Source organism: Setaria viridis, chromosome 6 (assembly GCF_005286985.2).
Source record: "Setaria viridis chromosome 6, Setaria_viridis_v4.0, whole genome shotgun sequence".
In the NCBI taxonomy this organism is placed as follows: domain Eukaryota; kingdom Viridiplantae; phylum Streptophyta; class Magnoliopsida; order Poales; family Poaceae; genus Setaria; species Setaria viridis.
Genome location: NC_048268.2, coordinates 1,839,768 through 1,849,991, shown reverse-complemented (window position 1 = coordinate 1,849,991; position 10,224 = coordinate 1,839,768). Strand labels below are relative to the sequence as shown.

At 51.1% G+C, this 10,224-nt stretch overlaps 2 protein-coding genes and 1 long non-coding RNA gene across 3 annotated transcripts; 1 reads left to right on the top strand and 2 right to left on the bottom strand.

The window, feature by feature from the left end:
* Nucleotides 1–274: 274 nt before the first annotated feature.
* LOC117860731 (uncharacterized) lies at nt 275–1,110 on the bottom strand. Its single transcript, XR_011898540.1, has 2 exons — nt 797–1,110; nt 275–700 (listed from the first exon to the last, which is right to left on the bottom strand). It is a non-coding gene; the product is annotated as an uncharacterized lncRNA (long non-coding RNA).
* Nucleotides 1,111–2,165: 1,055 nt separating this feature from the next.
* LOC117861445 (uncharacterized) lies at nt 2,166–5,867 on the top strand. Its single transcript, XM_034745004.2, has 2 exons — nt 2,166–2,597; nt 2,987–5,867. Exon 2 carries the CDS (start codon nt 3,012–3,014, stop codon nt 4,494–4,496), a length of 1,485 nt encoding a protein of 494 aa, XP_034600895.1. The 5' UTR covers nt 2,166–2,597; nt 2,987–3,011; the 3' UTR covers nt 4,497–5,867.
* A 41-nt stretch (nt 5,868–5,908) lies between these two features.
* LOC117859817 (probable cinnamyl alcohol dehydrogenase 5) lies at nt 5,909–9,678 on the bottom strand. The gene is made up of 5 exons (XM_034742998.2): nt 9,476–9,678; nt 7,721–7,834; nt 7,074–7,587; nt 6,829–6,982; nt 5,909–6,325 (listed from the first exon to the last, which is right to left on the bottom strand). Exons 1-5 carry the CDS (start codon nt 9,598–9,600, stop codon nt 6,120–6,122), a joined length of 1,113 nt encoding a protein of 370 aa, XP_034598889.1. The 5' UTR covers nt 9,601–9,678; the 3' UTR covers nt 5,909–6,119.
* Between the last annotated feature and the right edge of the window lie 546 nt (nt 9,679–10,224).

Genomic DNA, 10,224 nt, shown 5'->3' with positions numbered 1-10,224 from the left:
GACAAACCAAACAATCACCATCGGCAATCACCATGGGCGAGAGGAGGGAGCTATAGGCACAGAGGCCGTTGCTCGTTCTCGCCTGGATGCCATTAGTAAGCTCGTCCATGGCGCGGAAACTCAGCTCAGAAATCGCATCGATCCCTTCGCTTCCCTGCATTGTTTGTTCCATAGGCACCGAGCCACCAACTCTTCACAAAGCAAGCAAACTCCACGTCATGGGATCGAGAATTTCAAAACAGATAGCCCAGACATATGGCATAGGAGATTAGCATTGAATGATCAATAAGAATGAACTATCGACTTCATCCATGTTTCATTTTCATGGACACTGTATGAAGAACTCCCGGCATCTTCGGCTAGTCCATCTTCAGGTGGTAAATGCCGGGAAAAGGAAAATACTGGAAAAGTGGATGAAAAAATGTACCAAATCATACTCTCCACCAAGAGCTGCACGGTTACAACAAATCTGAACGGAATTATACTACAAGCACAGCGTGGCTGCGTGGAATAGCGTCCATATTCAATCTAAAGAATTGGACCGAACAGATCAAACAAAAACAAGCAAATCGTGGGAGCGCGCGAGATCGATCGATCACAGCATGGGGAGCATCATCTGGAGCAGGGGAGCCTGCCGGGACCGCCGCTGCCGCGCCTTGAACTTCTTGATGGCCGCCTTGAGCACCCGCCTCCAGCCCTCCTGAACCCGCCCAACCAACCAGTGGAAACGCCGTGATGCTCGTGAAGATTTTAGCAAAGCTTAATGAAGGCGGGATCAAAGGCAGGTGGCTACTACCTTCGCAGGGGAAGGCGCCGCCGGCAGAAGTTGAGCCTGGCCCTGCCCGTCTCGTGAAGCTCGAGGAAGGTCCCATCGCGCCGCAGCCGCCGGCGCCACCCCTGGATTTCCCGCCGGCGCCGGAGTCCTTGAGCCTGCAGCCGCCAGCCCTCGCCCTGCGCTTCGGGTTGGCGATGAGGAAGTCCGTCGAGGAGGCGGCAGCCTCGGCCTCGACACCGCCAGCATGGGAGGCTGGAGCCGACGAACCGCGCGGGACCTTGTTGAGCGGGGACAAGATGCCGCTCTGGGAGTAGTCGAAGTCGCACCCAAGCCGCCTCGGCCGCGGCCGGGGGGGGGGGGGGGGGGGGCGGGGCGGCGGGGGCGAGTCCGGGGAGAAGCTTTTTCCCATATAACCCCCTCCCTTCCCTCTTTTTTCCACCTGAGGCCTCCTCTCTTCAGGATATGGACTGCGGGTTGATTCTAGGAAAGTTGAGAGGATTTTTTTGCAAAATAACCATGATGGTTGGAAGAAACAATACTAGTAGAATTGCCCGTGCGTTTCTACGGATCTTTACCCTCTCTAAAATAATTATCTTCTTATTTCCCATTCATGTTTTATAGTATAACCTCCTCGGCTCCCGCATCGCCCACCGCTGCCGGCCTCCGCCCCTCCGCCGCCTGCCGCCCACTACCTCCACCCCACCACCGCCACTGGCCTCCGCCTCGCCTCCGCTTCGCTCCGCCCGCCCGTCCTCCGCTCCCCAGTGCACCGCTGCCCACCCTCACCCCGCTACCGCTCTTCACTGCCAGTGAGGGGCGAGCAGAGGGGGAAGGGAAGAGGAGGGGCAGCAGGGGGAAGGGGAGGAGCGCCGGTGCCCGTGCCGGAGCCCGCTCGCCCTCCGCTCCCCCGCGTGTCGCCGCTCGCCCTCACCCCACTGTTAGTGAGGGGCGAGCTGAAGGGGGAAGGGGAGGGGTAGCGGCTCGCCTAGGAGAGGAGAAGGAGAGATAGAGAAGGAAGAGGATAAGGAGAGGAGGAGGAGAGAAAGAGAAGGAAGAGGACAAGGTGCCTGGGTATAGGAGGGGGAGAGAAAGATAAGGAGGAGGGGGGCGTGGGTTGTCCGGGGATAAAAGGCTCCCCATTTAGTTCTGGTTGGTTGTTTTGTCCCGGTTGGAATTTCCAACGGGACAAAAGGGTTGTGCCCCCGTTGCGATATTTCTAGCCATTTTAACTGGGACTAGAGACCCCTCTAGCCCCGGTTGGTGTGTTTACAACCAGGACTAAAACTTTCCCCCCGCGGTGGTCTTCGGGGGCACATTTTTGATCCGGGACTAAAGTTACTTTTATCACGGGTCCAATATTAATTGGGACAAAAGATGTTGGATGGAAAGTCAGTTCTCTGCTGGTGCCATATCCTATATAACACTGAACAAATTAATACAATCGTTTGTTATAACTGCTGCCTCTTTTGTTCCGTTATAACACACGGAACGTGTACTATATCACAACAAGGAAACGAATGCGAATCGCTTGCTTTTTACCGTACCTTTGCTTGTGACGGGCGCATGAAGTGGAATATCGAATATGTGGTGGCACACACGGAACGAAACGTACGCGATTCCAGTGAGTTTTCAGAAGCCAAGTCTCGCATCAACTCACTACCTATATACATGTTTCTTTTTTCTGCGTGGGATATTATACACATGTTGACGACTCTTTGATCCTCACGGCATCGCCCATGAATAATAGTTCATTTTAAACAAATCATAACTAGCGAGGCAACCGGTCCATTCCGTTCAAGTGATAGGTCTGTATATATACAAGGTACGTAAATGGTATGTCGTACAACAACTTTTGCACTCTTCTTACCATGTGGGATTAATCAAGAATGTCATTTTAAGAATTATCAGCATCAGGGTCCATTTCTATTTTTTTTTCATTCATACACTTTGAATTTTAAAATCATGTGAGCCCTTACTACCCTCCGTTTTGGGCCCCTTTTCCAAATTTCAGCGCTATTCATCCATGTCTTGAATAGTCTCGACTCTTTGGCACGCAAGATATGATTTTGTTTTATGTTCTTCCTAGAGTTTGGCAACCTCAATTTGTAGTTTTAATTTTATACGAGAACTAATATATCCAAACAAGGAGTAAGTATATGTTGTTATTGTCAGGCTGTGTATTTATCGAGCTTGTCTGTGTATCCCTTTCAGAACGAAGAAGAGCACGCGTTAAGATATGGCAGCAGTAGTAGATGTGGTGCATCTCTACTGGAAGGACTGGGGACTCCACGTGCTGGTGCTGTTCAGTTTCACGTTGCAGTTGACGCTCCTCCTACTGGCGGAGTTCCGGCGACGATTCGACTCCGGCGTGCTGAGGGCCTTCATTTGGTCGGCGTACATTCTGGCTGACTCGATAGCGATTTACACCATCGGGCATCTGTCGGCGACGAGCCAGGCGGCTGAGCACCAAGCGATGGCGCTCTGGGCACCATTGCTGCTGGTGCACCTTGGTGGGCAGGACAACATCACGGCCTATGCCATGGAGGACAACCGGCTGTGGCTGCGCCACCTGCAGACGCTTGCCGTGCAGGCCACTGGAGCTGCTTACGTCCTGTATGTGTCCTTGCAGGAACCTGCTGGCGACGGCCGACATCGTCCTTTGCTCCGGCGTGCTGCCATCCTCCTTTTCGTGGTTGGCGTTGCCAAGTACGGGGAGAGAGTGTTGGCGCTCATGCGCGCCAATAGTAACCCATCTGGCAAGAGCTACCGATCAATTGCTGATGGAATGTTCCTCACATGTGTTATCATAAATCGGTTTATGCCAAGTACGACGGACACGGAAGCCTTGTTGCAGGTAGCTCACGGCATGCTTGATGTTGCCAAGGATTTGAGCAAGGCTCCGCTACCATTGGTGGTTGTGCCCTTCAAACCCGACAAGTTCAGAGGGGACGTGCTGTGCAGGGTGGCCGAGATGCAGCTGTCCTTGATGCACGACGTCTTGTACAGCAAGGCGGAGGTGATCCACACATTGTATGGTTTATGCGTCCGTGTCTTCTCCTGGGTGGCCACAGCCTGTGCATTGTTCTTGTTTCATCTGCATCTAGTTGGTAGCAGCAGCAGGAGTAGTAGTAGTAGGAAAGATACTATAGTCACCTACGTCTTGTTAGCTGGGGCCGTCGTCCTGGAGACCGTGTCAGGGCTGAGAATCATGCTCTCGACCTGGACATGGCATTTCTTGTGGAATAGCTTCTTGCTTGATGATGCATTCGCAGCTCTCCGCCGGTGCATCCACGCCGCCGACTACCTTCCCAGGACCTGGTCAGGCTCCATAGGACAGCACAACCTGTTCCAGGTGTGCTCCTCCACCGCGGCGAGGCCGATCGTCACCAAGGTTGCGGAATGGATGGGAGTGGAGGCCTGGTGGAACACCTTTCCTACTCCCACTCCGCTCGCGTATCACCTCCCATCAAGGGCCTACTGGTGGAACAAGTGTTGGAGAGCGTGCAGATCCCCAAGGACAGCCCGAGCCACATCCGCAATTCCAGGGGCCGAGCAGCTCTACAGCGCTGGGCATCGGCCCACCGCGACGAGGGGCCATCGTCCCGCGCGCGCGCCGCGGCCGTGCCGGCGCGCGCGCGCGGGACGTGGAAAGGCTGGTTGTTCCTCCAAACCCAGGACGATGATGAGCAGCTTGGATACTGGGGAAGAAAGCTCTTGCTAGAGAGCGTTGTTGACCTGGAATTTGTGGAGAGCATTCTTGTGTGGCACATCGCCACCGATGCCTACCTTTGCTGGTACCGGCGCCAGCAAGAAACACAACAAGGTCGGAAGGAGGAGGATAATGATCTTGCCAGGGCCGTCCAAGAGCTCTCAAACTACATGTTGTTCCTCCTCGCCGCACGCCCCTACATGTTGCCCCCTCCTGCTAGTCGCACCGGCTATGCCAGAGCGTGCTTGCACCTCATCCGGTCTGCAGCCGGGTCTTCATACGTTGCCTCAGCCGAGGATCTGGTCCGTGCGGTGGCCCTCGAACCTCCGGACAGAACACGAGATCGTGATAGGTATCTGCAGGTACAAGACGGGGTGGAGAATTCTTCGGTGAAAAAAGGATCCGACATCTGCTGGTGCCTGATCGACGAGGAGTTAAAAGCCGCACCCGCGGCCGCCGGGATGATGCTCAAGCTGATCGCGCAGGTGTGGTTGGAGATGCTATGCTACGCAGGCGCCCATTGCAGCGCGCATTCTCATGCCATGCAGCTTAGCAACGGCAGCGAGCTCGTCACCCTGGCCGCCCTTCTGGTGCGATACTGTGAAAGAGGCATCATGCTGCCTTCCGGGCATTCAACCTCCAGTACCGTCTGAATAATACATGTCTCGATTGAGCTATATATACCGCATTGCATCGTGTGCCTCCCTCCCTCCTCATCTAATTTGTAGCGTGTGTATAGCAAGTTTACTTGAGGCGCGCCAAGACTTGATGTTTTCTGTAAGTAGTAATATGTATATCTTTACAGACCTTTCGTACCGCTTTTCTTTTGAAATCACTCGTGGAAAACCTTTTAGTACTGGTTAGTATTAATAAAGTAACATTTAGTACCGATATTTAGTACCGATTAGTAACACGTACTAAAACTAAGTGGAGCATTAGTCTCGTACGGTAATACCGATGAGTACTTTGCTTTTGCTTGGACAATGACAAAATGTGTCATCGTGCTTCAAGAGTTTCTCGAGTGGCACAATACCAGCCACACAACCTCAACGGAAGAAGATAGGTGCTGTATGGGTTTGGATAGTTCCAGTGCACCACGTGGTTCACAGTTCGACTGGGTCCACTTTCTTGGCATCGAATACAATTGTTGCTGTTATTCATGTTGAGACACAACTTCTACTGCTAAAGCTTTCACGCCGTATCTTCGTACTGAATGAAAATCGCGAACGAAATTAAAGCTCTTAAATTGGCAAATCTTCCACAAACAAACTCATGTCGCAATCTGGCCATCATTTTCTTAGTTGGGACTGTCCTTATTTGTGGATTTTCCGTTAGGATTTCAACAGATTTGGACGTGTAGCTTGGGGATCTAATTTGTGCATTTCCGATCCATTCTTCTAGCAAAATACGGAGGGAAAAAGAAATGAAAAAACATAGCACGTTTTACAGGAACAACCAATTCATCCACCCTCAGCAACATTTACATTAACATGTTATTACGCTGCATTATTTGAACATAACCAACACAGTAATGAATACACTACATGTATATCTCCGACCCCGCTACAATATCGCTGACACGAAAAGGACAAGCAGAAACAGCAGAAACTGCTGCGCGCCAATGTGAGATTGTGATCAGTCGGAGCTCTTGAGGGTGTTGCCGATGTCGATGACGAAGCGGTACCTGACGTCGGCCTTGGCGAGGCGCTCCATGGCCGTGTTCACGTAGTCCGCTCCCACCACCTCGATGTCCGCCGTCACGCCGTGCTTCGCCGCCACGTCGATCATCTCCTGCGTGTCCCTCATGCCGCCGATGCAGCTCCCCGCCAGGGTCTTGCTCCCTGCAGGGTCCCTTATTAGTTACTTGACAGTTTCAGAATGGTCACTCAACAAACTGATGCAAAACCAACTCCATGCAGGGTTACCCAGCTGTTTGGAAAAAGCAAGAAAAATTCTTGTGAAACAGTTAGGACCGTTTGGATCCCTTCATTTTGAAGGAATTAGAATTTGAGTAGGCTATTTGTCTTGGAACATGACATTTCACAACTTTTCAAAGTTTAAATATAAGCCTATCTTAAATTCATGGGGTTGGGAGATGGAAATTGATTCTATAGATCCTCATGCTATATTTCTAATATGCAACTTATAGCACGCTCTTCAACTCGCTTCCCTATAGCAGAAGTGCAGCACATAAGTATCTCTCATATAGCCAACAATAATATACAAATATATTCCACGTACAACTATATTAGCTTAATTAATTTGTGTTTAAATTATAATTATTAGAATTGAATTCAATTCCAAGGATCGAAACAGGACCTTAGATCATTTGGTGAGGACTTACCCGTCATGAGATCAAACGGCGGGATCTCCAGTGGCTTGTCGGGCAGGCCGACCATGATCATTTTGCCGTAGGGCTTCAGCATGCTCATGTATGGGGCCATGGGGATGTTGGCGGACACCGTGTTGATGATGCCATCCATGGTGCCAGCCGCAGCCTGTGCCAGTTCACCAGTTCATGATCCAGTTTATCGATCAGTTCAATAGGGAACACTTAATGTTGTATTTCGCTCACAGCATGATATATACCTTCATTTCGTCGTCGTTCCTGCTGACGATGAAGGCGTCAGCACCATGGCGCTCCAGGGCCTCCTGCTTCTTTGCCGGCGACGAGCTGATCACCGTAACCTTCATCCCGAACGCCTTGGCGAACTTGACGGCGACGTGACCCAGCCCTCCCAGGCCCACCACACCAACATGCTTCCCGGGCACGTTCAGACCGTGGTGCTTCATGGGGCTGTACACGGTGATGCCCGCGCACAGCAGCGGCGCGCCCTGGTCCAGCGGCATGGCATCAGGGAACCTGACCACGAACCGCTCGTGGACCACCACGTTGCTCGAGTAGCCGCCGTAGGTGACGGTGCCGTCGAGGTCGACGGAGTTGTAGGTGAAGATCATGCCCCGGCAGTGGTTCTCGAAACCCTCGTTGCAGCTATCGCAGGACTGGCACGAGTTCACGATGCAGCCCACGCCGACGCGGTCGCCGGCCTTGAACTTGGTCACGTTCTTGCCCACCTCCGTCACCACTCCGGCGATCTCGTGACTTTCGTCATGCACAAGGAACAAATAATTCAGTATTTTCAGAAGTTGGAATTTGATAATGTGTTCAAACAATGGCACAACTGGGAAAGTAGTGACGAACAACGCAACAAGGCATTGTGCAAGTCATCACGTACCCAGGGACGACGGGGTACATGGCGTTATGCCACTCGTTCTTGATGCTGTGCAGGTCAGAGTGACAGATCCCACAGTACAAAATCTTTATCGCTACATCATCATCCCCGGTGCTCCTGCATTATTGATGGACAGTGCATAATTCAGCACGTGTATGTATATATTGAATATCTGATACTGCATACATGCTAATAGCAGATGCGCATCTTCGTGCAGGCAAGCTATCTTCGTTTTCTGATGAATTCATTAATTGCTTGCACATAAACCTACGTTTTTTGAACAACTCAGTACAAAAGGTGATAAACATGGCAAAAAAACACACACTTCTTTTCTCTTTCAAAGACAAGAAACTACTATAAATCCATCTCCCAGTAACTTGCGCCACGCATAGGAAGAAAATTCGAAAGGCTAATAATCCAGAAAAGACTGGAAATTCTGAACCCATTGTGGCCGACCGGGCACTGCTGCCTACGATTGTGACATCCATTGTGCTATTGAACATAACGATCGACAATGATAGGTGCTAGTCCACAAACTATAAGCTTGGATGGATTGAATTTGGCTATAGTTGATAACCTATATGGTCTCTGGAGTCTCTTGTTAACTTTAACTCCTGTTCGCCAAGATGATTTTTTTTTAAAAAAAAATCCCCAAAGATAGCACCAACTCTCAACACAAAATTGGGCTAAAAAATGGGTATAAATCATTTGGAGAAATAGAATATGCTGCAACGTTCTACAGGCTAAGAAGCCAATAAATTCAGTTTCTCCACTTATAGCAGTACCTTTCTTTAGTTGAGAAACTGTATATTCACATGAACCACCACTATAAACTGAAACATTGCTAAAGAAAGCAAAAAAAGAAACTTTATATTCACATGAACCACCACTATAAACAGAAACATACTTTGTTCGTTTGTTCCATAGTGAAGCAAAGGACGACAAAGCATCTGAGCAGACGAACAGTACTTATGAGAAAAAAGAAGAAACAACAGAGGCAACAGAAGACACGAGTAAATAGAAAAGGTGCATAGGCTAGTGCACAGGAACTGAGCTTTGTGACGCCCACAAAGGGAAGTGCAAGTGCACGATCACAATACACGATTCGACCCAGGCCACTACACTGTCAACTCGTACTATGTTGTAATTCACAGCCACATGCAGGTTGACATGATGCTGCTTTGACTGATGAACAGAAAAGTGGGAAAAACCTGAAACTTAAGTGAATTTATGCATTTTGCTGAAATATTGTCCCACTCATCACTAGCTAGGATAGGCCCTCGCACATCTTTGTTAGAAACAAAACACATCCCGGCAGGTATGACTAATTGATACTGCAATTGCGAGAGGAAGAACAATGTTTTGTTTGAAGCATATGCAAGACGCAAATAAAAATCCAAAATACACACGCATGGGTTTTGTAATCAGGATATGGATAGCCGATTGTCAATCGCAAGCTTTTAAGAAAAACAATGAAAAAAAAAATCTTCCAGCGCAAGACGACATAGGTTGGGGATAGATTATTCCACGAAGGCATGCACGTACGTCCGGGTCCGGCTCCGCCGCTACGGCCCATCAGATCGGACGGGCTCGCACCGCCGGATCGGAGCCCAAGCGGGCTTGATACGGGCGACTGCATACCTAGCCGTTGGTGGGGACCATTTCTAGGAGGACACGACGACGGCCGCGGGATCCGACATCCCTAGACGGGACGGCGGCGGCCGGGGAGCGACGAGGCGCGGGCAAGCGCGCACGTACCTGCGGGTGATGGTGAGCGGCGCGAGGTGGCCGGACGCGTCGTGCGCCGCGAGCGCCGCCGCCTTCCCCGTGTGCTGCGGCTTCGCCGCCGTAGCCGCTGCCTCCGCCGCCACCGTGGGAGCCATCGAAATGCCTTTCCTTTCAGGATCTGGACTCGTAAATGCCTGGAGATTGAGGTGGAGGATGCAGGTGCTGCTGGGAAGGAAGTGAGTGGGCGGGCTTTCCTTTTATAGCCGGCTGGACCACGGCGTGGGGAGGCGTGTCTCAGCGGTGACGTCAGCGGCCGGCGTGAGCCCTGGAGAACGCCGGAGGCGTGCGTACGTGTTGCCGTGCCGGTCCGTGTGGTCACGCGCCGCGTGGGCGCGCGCTCCAACAAGATGCGAAGCCGCGCGAGCATCCTCAGCTCGGCAAACGTGCGGCTGGGATTCGATCACCAGGTTGGCAGCGAGCAGGGAGCCAGGCAGCCAGCCAGTGCGTGCCCAAGTGTGGATGTGCACGCGGTGAGGTCTCTGCTGCTGCGGGTGTGTCTCCACTGTGGATGGGAACATTTCCTTTTTTGGCCTTCTTTTCTAGTGGACAGTGTTCTTCTTCGGGGCTGTTTGGATACGAGGTGCTAAACTTTAACAGTGTCACATCGGATGTTTGGATGCTAATTAGGAGGACTAAACATGAGCTAATTATAAAACTAATTGCAGAACCTTGTGCTAATTCGCGAGACGAATCTATTAAGCCTAATTAATCCATCATTA